At 52.0% G+C, this 19902-nt stretch overlaps 2 protein-coding genes across 2 annotated transcripts in view; one reads left to right on the top strand and one right to left on the bottom strand.

Annotated features, from left to right (window-relative positions):
- The window catches only part of THRA (thyroid hormone receptor alpha), a 946869-nt gene that overhangs the window by 904888 nt on the left and 22079 nt on the right, over window positions 1-19902 (bottom strand). The window lies entirely within an intron of this gene.
- LOC138520497 (nestin-like) lies at window positions 1599-11776 on the top strand. Its single transcript, XM_069632856.1, has 2 exons — window positions 1599-1700; window positions 10583-11776. The coding sequence occupies exons 1-2, from the start codon at window positions 1599-1601 to the stop codon at window positions 11774-11776; spliced, it is 1296 nt and encodes a 431-aa protein (XP_069488957.1).

Below are 19902 nucleotides of genomic sequence, written 5' to 3'. Positions count from 1 at the left end.
CGTGTTGATGGCGTTCGGGGTTACCTGGACATTGTCATAGTCTTTTGGCAGCAGTAGTTGCGGCAAAGGACAGAATTGAATCTGCCGTACGGGTCGTATTAGAGATGGGTAGGTACACGAGGTGGTGTTGTGGTACCGTAAATGAGCGGGACCTGATCCTAATGAGATCCGATAGACGGCAAAGGAACACGTTGGTCCTTGGGACGTAGTTACTAGGTGTGCTAGTTGGAGTATATGGCTGTATTCCCGTTGCGTCCGGGTCGAACAGGGGGAAGAACAGGGCCTTTTTCCTCTGGCCTTCTTCTGGAGCCGGCTTCCGGTGTAGGGGATTGGTTCAAATATCAGCTGGTTGCTTAGTAATTCAAAGCAGCCTCGTTTTCAGGCCTCGTTGCGACCGCCATTTTGGGGTCAGGCCGCAATTGGGACAAAATGGAGGATCGTCCTAGCGGCGATGTGCTAATGCACAGGAGGGGCTCTGTTGGGCAGCAGGGCTCAGACGGCAGAGGCAAAGAAGGTGAAGGAGCCTAGTTAGCCATTCACTTGCCTTATCTATATTGGTGTCTCCGTGATTGCTGCATCATGATGGTCAGGCAGCATATTCTTACGGCGGGAGCGTCAGGTCCTCGGGAGGGGCGGGGAGGGGCTCCAGCCCTCTCACCCTTCGAGGAGTGTGGATGTGGCTGAGTGGGGCTCACTGGGGAAGAACAGGGCCTTTTTCCTCTGGCCTTCTTCCGGAGCCGGCTTCCGCCTACCGGTGTAGGGGATTGGTTCCAATATCAGCTGGTTGCTTAGTAATTCAAAGCAGCCTTGTTTTCAGGCCGCGTTGCGACCGCCATTTTGGGGTCAGGCCGCAATTGGGACAAAATGGAGGATCGTCGTAGCGGCGATGTGCTAATGCACAGGAGGGGCTCTGTTGGGCAGCAGGGCTCAGACGGCAGAGGCAAAGTAGGTGAAGGAGCCTAGTTAGCCATTCACTTGCCTTATCTATATTGGTGTCTCTGTGATTGCTGCATCATGATGGTCAGGCAGCATATTGTTCCGGCAGGCGCTTCAGGTCCTCGAGAGGGGCAGGGAGGGGCTCCAGCCCTCTCACCCTTCGAGGAGTGTGGATGTGGCTGACTAAATCCCCATACCAGCCTCTACAAATGTCGGAACTGCGTTAGCATGCATGGGATGTAGTGGCCATCGATTTCTTTGGACCCCTTGTGGAAGGCGATCACATACTCGTGGACATGGATGAGTATTCCTGCTATGCAGACATACAGATAGTGGCGTCCACAGCAGCCTATCACACCATCCCTCCCTGGATAGGATGTTCATGGCATATGGACTACCATGAGTGGTAAAAGCTGATAATGGTCCCCCATTCACAAAACAGGATTTCAAGACATTTGCTGAGTACATGGGCTTCAAACATAGAAAAATTACTCCGCTGTGGCATCAAGCCAATGGGACGGTGGAACGCTTCATGGGGAATGTTAAACGAACCGTCCAGATCGCTCACTTAACTGGAGAGCCAATGGAGAAGCTACTCCATCAACCCTTGAGACTACAGGAATACTCCACATTGCACGACGGGGAAGACTCAATCAGAAGTCATGTTTGGACAAAATGTTAGAACTAGACTACCACACATCACCCTGCCCGAGGAAAGATACCTCGAAGATCAAGAAGAGCGCGAGATGCTTCTACAAGAGCAGGTATGAAACACTTTGCTGACAACAGCCAAAGGGCAAGGGCAGCTACCTCCAAGAAGGAGATGCAGTTGTGGTAAGACAACCTCGCACGCTCAAGCACACTGCAGCATTTAGCAGTGGCCTGCTGACTGTCACCAAGGTCCACGGCTCGCTGATAATGGCGGACGATGGGCAGCGGCAAACAACAAGGAACTCATCCCGCGTTCAAAGGTCCCCAGGGATGCCGGAAGGAGGGACATGGAGAAGCGAGGAAGAAATAAATGGAGTCAGAAGAACCCTATGACGGTGTTGAAGAAGAGTCCAAAGGCGAGTTTTGGAGCCCTCCAGAACATTCCAGCCTGGAGAGAATTCTCGAGGATGTTGTTGGACTGCCGCAACGTGCTAGAACCAAACCAAAGAGACTGATCGAGGAAATAGAGTGATGTTAAGTTCACGGCTCAAAAAGGGGGAGTTTGTAGTGTCCTGTCTGATCACATGTGTGATCATGTGGTATATGAGGGCGCCGGAAGGCGTGGGGTGGGCGGAAGGGGAGGGACAGGCAGGTTGGGTCATGTTATGTACGAGAAGAAGTTACACCTGCAGCCCGGTGTCCAAACCTTTATATGTGGATGGCGCTGTGTGGGAAAAGCTGCTGCAGTACGACACTCATGGCACATTAAATGGCCATTTTTGGATGGAAAATGTTTCTTCTGCATCTGCTGAAGCCAGACACCCCACCTCATTTGCCACAACACATTTTATAGTCTTGCCCTTCAGTTAAAAGTGCCAGGCTCAGTAACTCTCAATTTGCTGCCCACTCCTCGCACAGCAGAGGCCTACACCTGGAGTACGAAAGTCAGAGTCCTACATCCTGTACCCTCTGCGTGCCCATAATGCGCCCAAATGCAACCACTGGAGGGTGTAGCGTAGCATCTGGGGATCCAGAGCCTAGGTCTGGCTGCCCTGGGCTAGAAGAGAATCACTGCCTGCCCCATAGGCCTGCTGAAAGCGTGCCATTCTCCAAACCCTGATGCCTGTGTCCTCCTAGAAACCCTGTCTACCTGTGGAAGTTAAACAGTTTTGCGCCAGGCAGTGTCCCGTGCCCTCAACAGGTAAATGCACCATTGGGAAGGGAACAAGGAAACGGGTAGGTGATGTTTGTGGGCGGGGGAGGGAGGGAGAGAGAGAGAGAGAGATTACTGCATGCCTGGACCTCGCTCTCTTAGCCCCCTTCTCACCATGCGCCCTAATATGCAGCTCGCTCTCAACCCCTGTTCCCCCCCACCCCCATCACTATACCCCAGCTTCTAACCACTCCTCCTCCCAGTCCTCGTCTCTCCCGTTTATCCTCCCTTTCTTTACTACCCTACTGTGCTTTGAAGCAGCTTGTTACACCAGAAACCTGCACACATACGTACAGTACTCAAAGTACATTCGGAGGAAGTCCATGCCAGCGAGGGGCTAAGAGACAGAAAATAGACTTTGTGGTTTAAAAGGAGACTGCCCACTCCAACAAGAGACAGTCCAACTTGCAGAAGAGGCAAGAATGGCTTTCCCAAGAGTCTGACCAGCAACCCAAGCTCTAGACAGGATCCCAGCAACCCAAGCTCTAGACAGGATCCCACCAACCCAAGCTCTAGACGGGTTCCTGAGCCTTGACACTGGTTTCGTCAGATGGTTCACCAAGCCAAGGAAGGGGAAATGCACCCCTGGGCAGCCGGTACAGACTCCCATCAGCCCTGGAGAGCAGAAGCAGAGGTCCTGCTATTATTTAAAGAAAGAACTGACTAACAGTTTAACCCTGAAAAAAACATTTGGCAACTTCCTGCTCACTCGTCACATTACTGTGAGCGCTAAGGATGGAACCTGTTGCAGGGGAATTAAGGTTTTAATTTGAAAACTTACTTTCTAAATGTTACCTTGGCAAATACTTCAGTAACTTCAGGTCACAAAAGTGAGAAACTTTCAAAAGTATTATGAAAAACAAAACAAAAAAGCGGGTTTGCAAAGTCAAATGTGTGTAATGACAAAATACGGACGCGTCAAGGGGCCAGTGTGTCAGTTGTTAAGCTAAAGACGATGTGCAGTTAAAAGCGGACTCACTGTCCTTAAGGGCACGTCTATAATGTCAGCGCTGTTGGCAAGCTGTGAGGTCAAAGGTGACGTTCCACGATGGCGAACATGAGCATACGAGCAGTGCATGGGGAGCGGCGTTCAGGTTGCTGGTTTTGAGTCCGTGCAACTGAACCTTAAGGTCACTTCCTCTAAATAACGTCAGCAAACTCCAGTGTTTTCAGTTTTGGCTATTAGATGGCGCTAAAGTGCCACCTATAATGTTAAAGGTATTTGTACTGTGCACCGTTGCCACTGCTGTGGTCCCCAAGTGCTCTGGTGGATCTGAAAAGGAGGGTGTCAAGAAGGTGGAGGAGGGTTAGTAGGGTGCAGCGGGAATAGGAGAGTGAGAGTTGTGATGTCCTGTTGGCCGCTTCAGTTCCGTTTGCACTGTTCGCTGAGCTTAAGAGTGGTTTTCGATCAGTGCCAGAATTCCCATGTGCTGTTGTGGCTGGTTATGTGTTGTTAGTCTGTTGTTGCAATCGAGTGAAGTGCTTGCGGGTTGCTGTGCAGAGAGGTGGTTGTGTGAGTTTCTGTATGTGGAGTACGTGGAAATTATGAAATTTTAAAGGTACGGTTATAATGGTTTTCAAGTATTTGACGATTTCTTACCACTTTGTATTTGCGTTTCTGCACCCAAACTCTATTGTTTATCCTGTTGGTTTGGTACTCTACTTGGACCGCTTAATTGGCTGGCATGCTGCGTAATGGGAGCACTCTTTTGTGTGACCCCAATGGCTTGTGTAGCTCGCTTTTTTTCTGCTACTTCCCCTGCCCTGCAGCAGGTGTAGTTTTGGTCACATGACTTGTCCCTGATTGTCCATCCTGTTGGTTGTGCCCACCTATCCAAGTCCCCTTTAGGATTGGTGGCGTGTCAGTCTGGGTTGTCGGTGCGTGCCCGCCCACGCTTTTATAACGGAGGGGCAGGTTAGGGATTATGGTTTCCTACAGGGGTATTCACGGTTTTGTTGTAGTCCTTTCTTCCTAGTTGATTCCTCCCGAATATGGAGAAAAGAGCCAAGTTTTGAGTAGTTTTCTGAACTCCAAATGGACCCTTGTGTTGTAATTCCAGGTTAAGGTTGCCAGGTGAGTGAAAGATAATCCTCCGAGTTTTCTTTTGTTGTAAGGTTTGGTATTATCTGAGTGATCTTGTTGGGTGGTAGATGGTTATTTTTTTAGGATCTCTGCTCCTTGGCCGTGGATTGCTCTGTGCGTCATGCACATTGTTTTTAACTTTATTCTCTTTTATTGGCAGCCGGTGTAGCATTTTCAGCGCTGGGGTAATGTGTTCTCTTCGTGGTAGCCGGAGCAGAAGTCTTGCCGCAGCGTTGCGCTGACGTTTAACAGTCGTTCCGGCAATCCTAGGTATAGGCTGTTGGCATAGTCTACTCTGGACATAAGCTAAAACTATTGCATTAGAGTACAGCTAGGGAAAAATAGCATATGGGAGGGGGCACAAAGCTTGTAGGTGTTTGGTTATTTACCCACCCATTGACTGGCCATGGCCATACTAATCCTGATGGCCATTACCACCCACTTCCTGCCCCTCCCCACCCAAAACACATCCATCTGGGATCTCTTTGAGATCGCTTTATCAAGCCTCAGCATCAAACTTTGTCTTTGGAGTGCCTGCCAGTGCCTTTTCAAACCGGTCTTCTGAGAGTTAATGACTGAATTAGAGCTGAAAAAAAATGCACCACAGGTGTAATAAAAACGTCAACCAGATCTACCTTCAGCCACTCGATTGACAGGATATGGGTTGTTTGACGGAGGTCAATATATTTGCGGCGGAATTAACTGCAGTCGATTTTGCCACCAATCTATTTGACCTTCAGTCAACCAACCCAAATCCCTGTCCCGCCAGCAGCCCTATATCAATGACCCCACCCCTACTTACTTTTTTCGCCAGCCGCTGGCATCAGGCGCTTCTGCTATACCCATGCGGCGTCAATTCCGTCCCTCAATCCTGGAAGCGGGGGGCCACCCTTGCAACCCCCAAAGCCCCTAATACCGATCATGACTAGCGGGGAACACCCCCGCAGCCCCCACTCCTCATGTTAGTTATAATGGGTTTGTATCAGGTAAGCAAAAAGGTCAAAAAGTATGGTAGGTCAAATAGAGCATGTAAAATTAGGTCAAAACTGCCATGCGATCAAAAAAAATTTGATCAAATTGGACAATACCGATTTACAAGCACTATGCGATTTATAAGCACTATGCGTGTGCTTCACTGAAGTCCTGTTAAAAACAAGCATTGGCAAAGCCAAGAATTTTCGCTTGTGTATAAACATTAGGCATTTGCCAGGCGCTGCTATTAGATGCCCAACTACTCTAACACCACCACGCCAGTGCCTGGCAAATTTGATTTGAATGTTTTACGTTTATAGCATGCACCAAACGAAATGAACCGTATATTGGCGCAGATGACACAAGTGAAGGTAGATGAGAGAAATCGAGAAGGCCAACAAATGCCCTGCCCATGCCAACGCAAGAGCCAAAACTCTTGGCATTGCCAATGTTTGTTTCTCTTCGTCTTGAGTTCTGTTCTCTAATCGTATTTTTAACTTTACCTTAACCTTTTGATCAGCGATTTTTTTTTTTTAAGCGCCTTGTCGCTGGGACTCGCTTGGTGTGATGGTTGCTGTGCCAAGTGGGCACTGCATTCCTTCTGCACACACAGGGCACAGCAAGTCTGTCTGGGCACATGGCTGGGGTGGGCGTGGCCGGACGCTGCGGTGAGGTTCCCGCAGTGTGGGGGTACTCCACCCTCCTGCGCTGGTGCCTGGCACCCACTCCCGCGCTGCAGAGGGATGCCCGCCTCCGCGGGTATCTGGCAAGCTCGAGGGCGGATGTGGCCCCGCCTTCCTTCCTGAAAGTCCCTCTCCTTCGAGGGATTTTCGCCTAAGCTGCTGTCGGTTCATTATGAACCTGATCGTTGGTGTGAAACAGCACACTAGCCCCTCCTTAAACCCCCCCCCCGGATTAAAGTCAGTGGAAACCCTGAGTCTCTCCCACCCAAGCAGCGGGGGGAAGGGGGACGAGTGCCCTTGGCCGAGCGAGTCCAATTTAATTAGCAGTAGATTATGTACGAGCTGCGGAGAGGGCGCAGTGCCATGTCCGTGTCACTTCCGATCAGTGTCTGATGAGCCTGTGCTGTGCCCAGATCCATCAGCCGACTGGCACGTGCGGGACTGTGGAGCGCACACCTCTGAAACCCCCACAGGAACTTCTCTCACCCACGGTCTACTAGGTACCCACTTCTGCATGCCCCTTGCGTCCTCCACCTCGCCCTTGTGCTCCCACTCTAAAAAGGAGCAGTCGCTGCGCACGGTGTGCACTCTGAGACACCAGCCCGTTCCACGGTACCCCTTACCCAAGGGCCACCACTGGCCAGATGTCGCCATGGCTACACCGGATGGATGCTCCAAGCTGCCCACCACCAACCTCCCTGCACGTACCTGCTCAGCCTCAATGCTCAAACACACTACACGCGTGCCAACTGCGCCACTCGCACACGGCAACCAAACAACCTTCGCAACAGACATCTAACGCAGCACTCCACCTCTAGGGTGGGCGCACTTATCACACGCCTGCCCAATCTGCCCAATGCGCCCCAGCCCCACGGGCACGCAAGGCGCCTCTATGGCTGCCAACGCCTCCATGTTCCCGACCCATGGCGCCTTAGAAACGGACCTGCACGTGGCGCACGCCACGGCAAAGCTATACCTCACTCACCATGCCGCACCTTCTCCATCAGATCCACCATAGCGCCTGGAAACCATGCAGAGGTGTGCCGTAATGCAACAGTGCGAGCTTCCGCCAGGAGGGGGCCGTCAGTTCGACCGTTGGTCGGGGCTTGCCAAAAGCCCGCTTTTTTGGGAAGCAGTCAGAGTTGGTCTGCAACCCTGGGCTCTCAACCAGTGGTGTCGCCAGGAATCAAATTTAGGGGGCGGCACAGACAAAAGTGGGGGAAGGGGGCGCCTATGAAAGGTAATGTGTGACATCACAAGCACTCCTGCAGAGATGCTTTTGTGACCACCAACTACCCACACCCCACTGCACCTCCCCTCCCCCAGAATGCAGGCATGAAACCATTCAGTGACTAATGGCCCATCGTTAGAAGTTTGGTGGCTACATTCTGTTGGGAGGGGCTGCAAGCTGCTCTGCACACTATGGAGGTCTCTGTGCAGAAGCCGGGCAGGACACCTGAGAAGTGGCTCGTGCTCAGGTTCATGCCGAGGCCAGAATGCATGCCAAAATCACAGCTAGCTTTGAGACAAATGGAGTATTTTGCCACAGTCGACGGAAAAACACAAAGAAAATGGAGGAGGCAGCAGGGTAACCGCTGCAGGGTCCTCTCCCAACTTGTTCCGCTCCCCCTGAGAAAGGGGAGGGTACGGAATGGCGCCAAACACCCTGAAGCCCCCAAAGGGCAAAACAAAGGAAAGGGGCGGGGCGAGCCCCTTTATAACCAGCAGGGTCCTACAGCAGAGACATCCAGCTCCTGCAGTAGGACCCTGCAGACACGCCGTGCCATGAGGAGGATTTCGTTTCATTGCATTTCGTGTCGTGTGGGATTTCGTTGGCAGAGCCTTGTCCGGACGGAGTGCTGCCCTCAAGGAGCCGCGCCTGCGGATTCACCGCAGAGAGCAGCTCGAGCCAGCCAGGGACGGCAACGGGGACCGGCTCGAGCAGCAAGAGGTACACGGCGGACCAGGAAGCAGCGCGGCTTCGGGTACCTGGAGCTCTGCGCAACTAGGGACAAGGAAGCTGCGACGTCCTAGACCTGCAACGCACAGGCAAGGGAACAGCTGACTGCGGGTCACGGGACCAGAAGAGGAGGCAACCCGGAAGAGGAGATCAGGAAGCCGTAAGGCAGAGGAGGGAGCGCTGGCGGGTGAAGAAGCTGCAAGAACCTTCCTGAAACCGCGGCCCCGACGGTAGGACCTGGACCGCCCGAGCGGGCATCCGCTGGGGGTTTTTGCTTGCTCCCTCAGCTCAGCGGACAGGAGGCGGGTGAATCAGAGCGGGCAGGCGCACCGGAACAGAGGGTGGCACCGCTCGGCATCACACCAGGCTGCTTGGGGGAAACAGATGGGAAGTAGGCCATCTCCTGACAAACAAGCAGGCAGGCGCCTGCACACCGCTCCATACCACCCCTTACCCAATGCCCAGGAGGGTCTGGGGACCAATGAACAGCCAGCAAGGGGGTGTTGAAGGGCTAAGGAGCAGACGGTGAACTAAGGTGCGCAACAACAGGGCACCAAGTGGGGAAAGCCGTCGGGCAGCTTGCCCAGCAGCATACATCCAGGCAATGGACCTGGCTGCTTTCTTGGAGATGGCCAGGGTTGCGGCAGCGACGCATGGGCCAGACTGGATGACAACAATGGTGGCTCAACCTGGCCAGGAACGCCCAGGGCCCAGTCAGGTGGTGGACAGCTCGCCACTCATGTTTCAGGACAGCGCCAGCGAGGGCACACTGGTGGAGGTGGAGATACACGGCGTGGAAGGGAAGTATTTGCCGCGTGCTTTGCAGACATTTGCCTTAGTGAGTGTCACAAATAACACCACGTACAGAGAACACGGCCACTGCTCGCCTTAGGTAGGAGGGCACAGGATTTCAGTGGGGTGCCAGGGCCCCCCCCCCCCCCTAGCGATGCCACTGCTCTCAGCATGTGCAGATGTTTGGGAATACTGCGCCCAGCTGCCCTAGTAAGCATAACCAATGCTTAGGCATCATGAGCGCTGTAACCCAAACTATCTGAATGCGGGTTTCCGCTCGTTCTGGCATGCCACAGTCTGGGAGCCCGAGGGTGGTGGCCGTGTCTGTGTCACTGTCCATCCCCCGTCGTGCCCCGGAAGCAAAAACTGCCAACGCAACTCCCGTTTACCCCTCTTCCCCCCCCCTCCCCTCTCGCAGCTCTGGACTGGGCCAGAGCTGCATACCACCCCCAGTATATTGTGGGACAGGCCAGGATGCTCTCGGCCGACCCCGCTGGAACCTGATTTGACCTCCCCACCCCCACCGGTGGGTCAGCCTTTGACACTGTGGGCAGGCGCTGCCTTGGCTGGGAGCTCATGTGCGGTGTTTGCTTAAAGTTGGTCATTTGGTGTTGATAGAGGCCGCGGCCCTCCTCTGTAGCACTTGCGCACCGGCCACCCCAGGAGCACTGCCAGCTATGCCAAGCCCGCGTACTGGCCAAAGTCGAGTGTGCACCACTGTACTTGCAATTACAGTCAGTGGGTCTATCTGTAACCGCGGGGCACTGGGCCTGGCCTCTGCCGCTCGCTTTGACTGTGACCCCGGGGCACTGAGCCTGGCCTCTGCCGCTCCCTTTGACTGTGACCCCGGGGCTCTGGGCCTGGCCTCTGCCGCTCGCCCTCACTGTGACCGCGGGGCACTGGGCCTGGCCTCTGCTGCGCCGATTGTGGCCTCGGAGCATTTGACCAGGGAGGAAGCCAGAATAAACGAATGTTCTAGACTGAGGCAAATAAGGTTCAGGTGCTGCTGAGTGTGGGAAAACAGAAGTGAGGGTGAGTTGCAGACTTAGTCACTTTCAGGTAGTTTTTAAAGCGTTTTATTTATTGCGCTCATGTTTGAGTGCTCTAGACTGAGGAGATACGAGTGATCCAGAAATGTGAGGAGGTATGAGGGATCCAGATTGACAATAAGAAGGTTATGCAAGTTCACCAGAAAGAAATACACGTGTTGGTGATGGATCAAGATTGAGAAAAAAATGTGATTGGTGCACACCACAGTGTGGGGAAAATGTACATGTGCTGGTCTGCTCAAGAATGAGCGAAAAGAGGATGTGCGAGTGCTCCAGAATGAAGGGCCCGAGGGGGTGCGAGTGCTCCAGAATGAAGGGCCTGAGGGGGTGCGAGTGCTCCAGAATGAAGGGCCTGAGGGGGTGCGAGTGCTCCAGAATGAAGGGCCTGAGGGGGTGCGAGTGCTCCAGAATGAAGGGCCCGAGGAGGTGCGAGTGCTCCAGAATGAAGGGCCCGAGGAGGTGCGAGTGCTCCAGAATGAAGGGCCCGAGGAGGTGCGAGCGCTCCAGAATGAAGGGCCCGAGGAGGTGCGAGCGCTCCAGAATGAAGGGCCCGAGGAGGTGCGAGCGCTCCAGAATGAAGGGCCCGAGGGGGTGCGAGTTCTCCAGAATGAAGGGCCCGAGGAGGTGCGAGTGCTCCAGAATGAAGGGCCCGAGGAGGTGCGAGTGCTCCAGAATGAAGGGCCTGAGGAGGTGCGAGTGCTCCAGAATGAAGGGCCCGAGGGGGTGCGAGTGCTCCAGAATGAAGGGCCCGAGGAGGTGCGAGTGCTCCAGAATGAAGGGCCCGAGGAGGTGCGAGTGCTCCAGAATGAAGGGCCCGAGGAGGTGCGAGTGCTCCAGAATGAAGGGTCCGAGGAGGTGCGAGTGCTCCAGAATGAAGGGCCCGAGGAGGTGCGAGCGCTCCAGAATGAAGGGCCCGAGGGGGTGCAAGTTCTCCAGAATGAAGGGCCCGAGGAGGTGCGAGTGCTCCAGAATGAAGGGCCCGAGGAGGTGCGAGTGCTCCAGAATGAAGGGCCCGAGGAGGTGCGAGTGCTCCAGAATGAAGACCCTGAGAAGGTGCGAGTGCTCCAGAATGAAGGGCCCGAGGAGGTGCGAGTGCTCCAGAATGAAGGGCCCGAGGAGGTGCGAGTGCTCCAGAATGAAGGGCCCGAGGAGGTGCGAGTGCTCCAGAATGAAGGGCCCGAGGAGGTGCGAGTGCTCCAGAATGAAGGGCCCGAGGGGGTGCGAGTGCTCCAGAATGAAGGGCCCGAGGGGGTGCGAGTGCTCCAGAATGAAGGGCCCGAGGGGGTGCGAGTGCTCCAGAATGAAGGGCCCGAGGAGGTGCGAGTGCTCCAGAATGAAGGGCCCGAGGGGGTGCGAGTTCTCCAGAATGAAGGGTCTAAGGAGGTGCGAGTGCTCCAGAATGAACGGCCTAAGGAGGTGCGAGTGGTCCAGAATTAAGGGCCTAAGGAGGTCCGAGTGCTCTAGAATAAAGGGCCTAAGGAGGTCCGAGTGCTCCAGAATGAAGGGCCGAATGAAAGGCATAAGGATGTTTGAATGCTCCAGAATAAAGGACATGGATGTGCAAGTGCTGTTCTAAACTGAAGGGTATAAGGATGGGAAAGTATGCTAGACTGAAGGGCTTAAGGATGGGCAAGTGTGCTAGACTGAAGGGCATAAGGATGGGAAAGTATGCTAGACTGAAGGGCTTAAGGATGGGCAAGTGTGCTAGACTGAAGGGCATAAGGATGGGAAAGTATGCTAGACTGAAGGGCATTAAGGATGTTTGAATGCTCCAGACTGAAGGGCATAAGGATGTGCAAGGGCTCCAAAATGAGAGGCATATGGATGTTTGAAAGCTCCCGAGGAACAGCAGCCTGCTGGGACAAGCAGGTACTGTCCCATGTAAAGTAGAACACCACTACTGTGACACGTGACAGTACCCCCCCCCCCTCCCCCCTTTTAGAAATATAGCATCTTCACTGAGGGTTTCCATTAATTCTCCAACACAATGATAGCAGCACTGCTTAGCCAAGCAGGTACTGTTCCATGAAAAGTACAGCAGCCCTGCTGGGACAAGCGGGCACTGCCCCATTAAACGTATCGCAGCACTCGACGAGCGCCAGAGTCTCACGGAAACGTTCGAGTTAAGAGTTGTCAGTACTTTCACATTACACTTATTGCAGACCTGCAAAACGTGCTGATGTTCTGCTGTTTGAAAGGTGCTGTTCTGCGCTATTATAAATAAATCGGTCTTTATGGGATTTTAAAGGATTGTCCATTCACTTTATTGCAGCCCTGCAGAGAAGTTCCAGTAGAGTCTCATCAAACGCACAATAGCCATTTTAAGGCGTGATAGTAATGGCCTCCGAGAGGCCTTTTAGTTCAGCGACCCTTCGCTGAAGCATTGTAACTGTTCTGTTAAACATCGATGTGCAGCTCTTTTGAAACGTGTAGATATGTTCCATTCATTGTACAACGGCCCGAGAAGTTCTGAAAATCTCCCTTTACTAGCATAGAAGCCCTGCCGAGAAGCCTCAGCGCTGTCCATTGCACGCGAAGCAGACACACAGAGAAAGGCCCAGTACTGACACCGTGAAATCACAGCTGCCCTTCCGAGAAGGGCCGGTAGCGGCCCACTGAATATACAGCGCCCATGCAGTGCCAGTACTGGATTCCTCAGCACTCCTGCCGAGGAGCATCAGTATGGACCATGGCAAACACCAGCTGAAGTGCCAGTACTGGGCCATTGAGCACTACTGGCGAGAAGCATCAGGATAGACCCCAAGCATACACCGGCTGACCCGAGAAGTGCCAATACTGGCCGACTGAATATACAGCGCACATGCTGAGAAGTGCCAGTACTGGATTCCTGAGCACTCCTGCCGAGGAGCACCAGCATGGACCAGAACATACAAGAGCTGACCAGAGAACTGCCAGTACTGGCCGACTGAAAGATCCAGCTGAGAAGCCTCAGTATGGACCAGAGCAAACACCAGCTGACCCGAGAAGTGCCAGTACCGAGCCACTGAGCACTACTGCTGAGAAGCCTCAGTATGGACCAGAGCAAACACCAGCTGACCCGAGAAGTGCCAGTACCGAGCCACTGAGCACAACTGCTGAGAAGCATCAGTATGGACCAGAGCATACACAAGCTAAAGTGCCAGTACAGGGCGGCTGAGCACTCCTGCCGCGAGGCACCAGTATGGACAAGAGCATACACCAGTTGACCCGAGAAATGCCAGTACTGGGTCCCTAAGCACTCCAGCTGAGAAGCATCAGGAGAGACCCCCCCCCAACATAAAACCGCTGACCCGAGAAGAGACAGTACCGAGCCACTGAGCACTCCAGCTGAGAAGCCTCAGTATGGACCAGAGCATACACAAGCTAAAGTGCCAGTACAGGGCGGCTGAGCACTCCGGCCGCGGTACACCAGTATGGACCAGAGCATACACCAGCTGACCCGAGAAGTGCCAGTACCGAGCCACTGAGCACTCCTGCTGAGAAGCATCAGTATGGACCAGAGCATACACAAGCTAAAGTGCCAGTACAGGGCGGCTGAGCACTCCTGCCGCGGAACACCAGTATGGACCAGAGCATACACCAGCTGACCCGAGAAGTGCCAGTACCGAGCCACTGAGCACTCCTGCTGAGAAGCATCAGTATGGACCAGAGCATACACAAGCTAAAGTGCCAGTACAGGGCGGCTGAGCACTCCTGCCGCGGAACACCAGTATGGACCAGAGCATAAACAGCTGATCCGAGAAGTGCCAGTACTCTAATCTAGTTCACTTGGCACCCAAACCCCCCACCCCCGCGTGAAATGGGAAACCTTGGCCGCCCCTTCGAGCAAGGCGGAAGTACTGCTCTGATGCCCCTGATGCATTGCCCTGGTTGTTCACGTGCCCAGTGCAGCCTGGCAGCAACACAGCACGGAAGAAGTCACCTACTCGGCCCAACGTGGCTTCAACACTTTGCATGAAACATACACGGACAGCGTCCGCGCGCCCCCATTCACCGGTTAACCTTTTACTTAGAAATGTCAGGCAACCTTGTTAAATTGCCTCCCAATTGTTTTACAAAAGGTAGCAAAATAATGTCTCTTAAAATCACTTCTGGGCACGCTGGCGTTGCTGAGAAGTGTCCTACACGCGGCCGCACGTCTCATCAAGGGTCTACGCAGATATGACCACATCACCCAGGCCCTCATCGACCTTCACTGGCTCCCACTGCACGCACAAATCACCTTCAAGTCTTTCTCCATCCTCTGTAAGGCTGTCGCCCTCAAGTCACCCAGCTACCTCGCGGAGAAAATCAGCATCTCCAGCAGACAGCGCACCACCAGAAACCAGGACACGCGCAGACTTGAAATACACCGCTGTACAAGGGAAAGGACCCGAAAACAAGCCTTCTCTGCCTACGCCCCAAGACTATGGAACCTCCTCTTCGTCAGCATCAGACTCGCCCCCACGCTCCTACAATTCAGAAAAGAACTCAAGACCCACCTCTTCAAGGAATCTCTCTGCCTCAACACCTAGGCCATCCCATCGCCCCTCAGACCACCTGAATCGCTAGATACCACCCGATAGAGCTGTACCCCTCCTCTGTGCCCCTCTGTATCCTACCCCCCCCCACTGTATATCTGTTCTGTTACCTCTGAAAAGCACTGCATATTGTTTATCTCTGTAAAGCGCTCCTTTGCTTCTAAAAGCTATGTCCGCGCTCAATAAACACCATCATAATAAGAAGAAGAGGAGGAATTAACTTTTTTAAAAGGCAGATCAGATTTAGGAGACACTGTTGTAACTCTTCACCCCACCCCATGCTCCTGCCCAAGAAGAAAACTCTAAATGTTATGTGCTTCTAGGTGGATCCAAGAGGAGCTGCACGGTGAATTGGAGTACCTGGAATATGCTGCCAAATTATACAGGTCAGCGGCTCAGCATTACCAGTGGGTCATTATCATCAGTAACTCAGTACCACCAAGGACATACATCAGTGGATCAATATCACCAATGGCACCAATGGCTCAGTATGATCAGTAACTCAGTACCACCAATGACATACATCAGTGGATCAATATCACCAATGGCACCAATGGCTCAGTATGATCAGTAACTCAGTACCACCAATGACATACATCAGTGGATCAATATCACCAATGGCACCAATGGCTCAGTATGATCAGTAACTCAGTACCACCAATGACATACATCAGTGGATCAATATCACCAATGGCTCAGTATTATCAGTGGCTTAGTATCATCATCGACTCAGTGGACCCAATGGCTCAGTATCATCATTGGCTTAGTATCATCATCGACTCAGTGGACCCAATGGCTCAGTACCACCAATGACATACATCAGTGGATCAATATCACCAATGGCTCAGTATTATCAGTGGCTTAGTATCATCATCGACTCAGTGGACCCAATGGCTCAGTATCATCATTGGCTTAGTATCATCATCGACTCAGTGGACCCAATGGCTCAGTACCACCAATGACATACATCAGTGGATCAATATCACCAATGGCTCAGTATTATCAGTGGCTTAGTATCATCATCGACTCAGTGGACCCAATGGCTCAGTATCATCATTGGCTTAGTATCATCATCGACTCAGTGGACCCAATGGCTCAGTACCACCAATGACATACATCAGTGGATCAATATCACCAATGGCACCAATGGCTCAGTATGATCAGTAACTCAGTACCACCAATGACATACATCAGTGGATCAATATCACCAATGGCTCAGTATTATCAGTGGCTTAGTATCATCATCGACTCAGTGGACCCAATGGCTCAGTATCATCATTGGCTTAGTATCATCATCGACTCAGTGGACCCAATGGCTCAGTACCACCAATGACATATTGCCACCAGTGGCTCAGTGGATCAATATGACAATGGCTCAGCATTAATAGCGGCCTAGTGTCATCAATGTACTGCTTGGGCCCGTATCACTAGCTCAGTATCATCAATGGCTCAGTATTATGAGTGACTCTATTGGACCAGTGTCACCGGTGGATGAGCGTGGTCAATGGTACTGTATCATCAGCTGATCCAGGCTTAGTATTCTCTGCATTACCAGTGGCTTTCTAAAATGAGTGGCTTAATGTCATCGGTGGCTTGCATTAGAGTGGCACACTTTGTATTGCATCATCTATGACATTGTATTTCTACTGCCTTGGTAACCTCAGTGTACTTGGTGTTGTCAGTATTGAAATATTCAGGGGCAACATCATTGGCTGAGCGCCGTCATTGGTTTTGGCACTGCAATGGTGTTCTTAATATCAAAGTCATATCAGTTTTGGATTATCAATGGATTGCTCGAAACCGTCACTTAGCATTGTCAGTGGCTCAGTATCACACAGGCTCAAGAGCTTTAGTAGCTCCGGCATTGCAACTGTGCTCTTACACTGAAGTATTAGCAAAGGCTCAGTGCCATCAGTGGCTTTGGTGTTATTGGTGTCCTGGTATTAGCAAGGGCTCAGGGCCATCAGTGACTCTGGCATTATTGGTGCCTTGGTATTAGTAAGGGCTCAGTGCCATCAGTGGCTTTGGTGTTATTGGTGCCTTGGTATTAGCAAGGGCTCAGGGCCATCAGTGGCTCTGGCACTATTGGTGTCTTGGTATTAGCAAGGGCTCAGGGCCATCAGTGGCTCTGGCACTATTGGTGTCTTGGTATTAGCAAGGGCCATCAGCGACTCTGGCACTATTGGTGTCTTGGTATTAGCAAGGGCTCAGGGCCATCAGCGACTCTGGCATTATTGGTGCCTTGGTATTAGTAAGGGCTCAGTGCCATCAGTGGCTGTGGCATTATTGGTGTCTTGGTATTAGCAAGGGCTCAGTGCCATCAGTGGCTGTGGCACTATTGGTGTCTTGGTATTAGCAAGGGCTCAGGGCCATCAGTGACTCTGGCATTATTGGTGCCTTGGTATTAGTAAGGGCTCAGTGCCATCAGTGGCTGTGGCATTATTGGTGCCTTGGTATTAGCAAGGGCTCAGTGCCATCAGTGGCTCTGGCATTGTAATGGTGTTCTTGCATTGAAGTAGTATCAGTGGCTTTGCATTAGGGGTGGATTACTAGTATGTGTGACTCAGTATCGTTAGTGGCTCAGTATTATCAAAGGTGCAGGACCACCACAGGACCATTACCCAGGAGTCACTGTGGCTAGAGAGGTAGTCCACCAAGTAGTGGGAGTCAATGGTGACAGCACAGAGGAAGTGTGAACAAACGGTTATGTGACAAAACTCAAAATCTAGTGCACGTGAAACATACTTACAGTGCATAGAAACCCCACCCTTTACAGTATTTTGGAATCGCTAGCACAGGCTGCTTTAATAACTGACTGGACAAGCCACAAAAACCTAGCGCCCACTTTCTTAATCTGGATGGGAATTTTATGTTAAATTTAAATGCACTCGACGCAGGGCTTTAAGTGGGTCTGGGTTAGCCGGGGTCCAAGCCCTGGCAGGCTCCGAAATCTCATTCTAAGGCGGCCCTGTCGGGGATCACTAATCTCCCCTGGCAGCCCAAGCCGGTACAGGACAAGGCTTTTTTTTTCTAAAGCATGAAGCTCTCGCTCATATGCGAGAGCTTCAGGCTTCAGAAAAAATGCCTTTAATCCATAATGGTGGTGTTGCACCTGCGAGGCATCCCTTCAAGCAAGAGATGCCCGTGGGTCGGCACCACCATTATGGAAGAAAGGTGAGATGCTGGTATTTCTTTCCTAATACCTGAAGCTCACGTGAATGAGCAGGAGTTTCAGGCTTTAGGAAAAAAGGCCCCGGCTTCCAGCGGCGTCACCTTTTCCACCTCAATGGTGAGACTGCCCCCCTGGGGAAGCTCCACCATTAAAGCTGAAAAGGCGGGGTGCTGTCCCCTGCCAGACAAGCCTTTAGAAAATTGCAGAAATCAGCACCCTCTCCCCTATTGGAGGGGGGGGGGGGGACAATAATCTCAAGTCTGCCTGGCGGGGGTGCCTGTAGCAAATTGAGCTGGGGCTCATTAAGGGGACGTAGCCTAATGAGCCGGCAGGAGAACCCCTACAGTTAGGCCACGCCCCCTTGATGAGCCCCATCTAATTTTCCAGAGCCACTTAAAACACTGATTCCAAGGTGAAAATTCTGAGAAGGTCCCGGAGTAATGCAGGCAGAGGGAGAAGAGAAGGGGGCCTTTTAACATACAGAGCCACGGTTTGGAAAAGTAGGGTAAAATAGGTGTCGTCTTCATCAGAAAGGAGGGACAGTCAAAATCATGGGAACCATAAAAGCAAAAATGAGAGAGAGAGAGAGAGAGAGAGAGAGATAAGAAAAAAACCTGGAAAGCGAGGAACTGCTGAGTACAGAACCGGAGCTGCTGGTACAAGGGCACCACAGCCTTGAGGGTGAGAAGAGCCGGACATGCCGGGAAGAAGGGCAGCTGCAGGGAGGGCATGAGCTCCTCCGCTTTGAAGGCCGGCGGAAGTAAGCAGGAACTATGGAGGTGAGAGCAGGAAACATTGCAAGCGAGAGAGGGCCACGCATGGGACGACGGTCCTGAGGGGAGCACAGTGGTTTGCACAAAACCAACCAGGGTATCTATACTCACTGGCAAAGACACAGTAACGACTCTTCTAGCTACTGGCACAGAATTTAAACCAGCTACTACTCCTGCCACAGGAAGGATGATGATCATTTACTGCAGCAACACAATCGCAGGAGAAATGTTTGATGTTGGACGATTTGAGACAAAATGCCTCTGTTAATATGGCCTGCTAACCTGGCTTGCATCATCCCTGTGGAGAAGCAGCATCCCTGTGGAGAAGCACCGGCACACGAAGGAAACTGTGGGATATATTTTGCCTAAAAAGAAGAAAACTGCATTGAACCACGTTAGGCCTAAACATGGCAGGGCATTGACAACCTGCTGAGATGAATGGCAAACTGAAAAGGCAGTATTTCATTTGCATCTGCCACATATCGCAAGGCTGTTTCAAATACAGAGAAATCGGTTGCTCTGCTGCCTGTAATATCCCGGTATTACGGCGATATCAGGTGGCGGAAATGGTAAGGAAGGCCGTGGAGTCAACATTTCCCTTGCCAAAATGAACATATCATGATGAGAAAATGAACAAGTGGCAGCAAGATGCAATTATATTAAAAATAAACAGAAGGCCTCATGTGCCCAAGGAAATGGAACCTTCCCAAACATAAGTGTCCATTTCTAGAGGCATGACTAAGTTTCTATTTACTGTGAAGGGCTCAGTTTCTATTCAGAACATTCAAGCAGTGACCAGGAAGAAATTGTATTGGCACATGTTCTCTGAGAGAAGCAACAGGATGACCATTAGCCTTGGGAAGAAGAAAGGCGGATAACTACACCAGCCAAAAGTCAACAATGGAGTAGATGCCCTGTTTGGACTAGAAATAAAACTGAACTGCGAAATGAAAGTCAGGATCTGCATATATGTTTGAAGATTCCCATTAGTTTAAGTTGATGATCATAGTTTGTACATTTTCTCAAGAATCATAGGTTGCACCATAATGGTTCAGTTCTGACTAAAAAGCTGCTAACATGCCTATTTATTGAAGGAAC

The sequence above is a fragment of the Ambystoma mexicanum genome, chromosome 13 (assembly GCF_040938575.1).
Source record: "Ambystoma mexicanum isolate Mex_15411 chromosome 13, UKY_AmexF1_1, whole genome shotgun sequence".
Taxonomy (NCBI): domain Eukaryota; kingdom Metazoa; phylum Chordata; class Amphibia; order Caudata; family Ambystomatidae; genus Ambystoma; species Ambystoma mexicanum.
The sequence above is the reverse complement of the archived record's forward strand: the minus strand, read 5'-3'. Positions and strand labels throughout refer to the sequence as shown.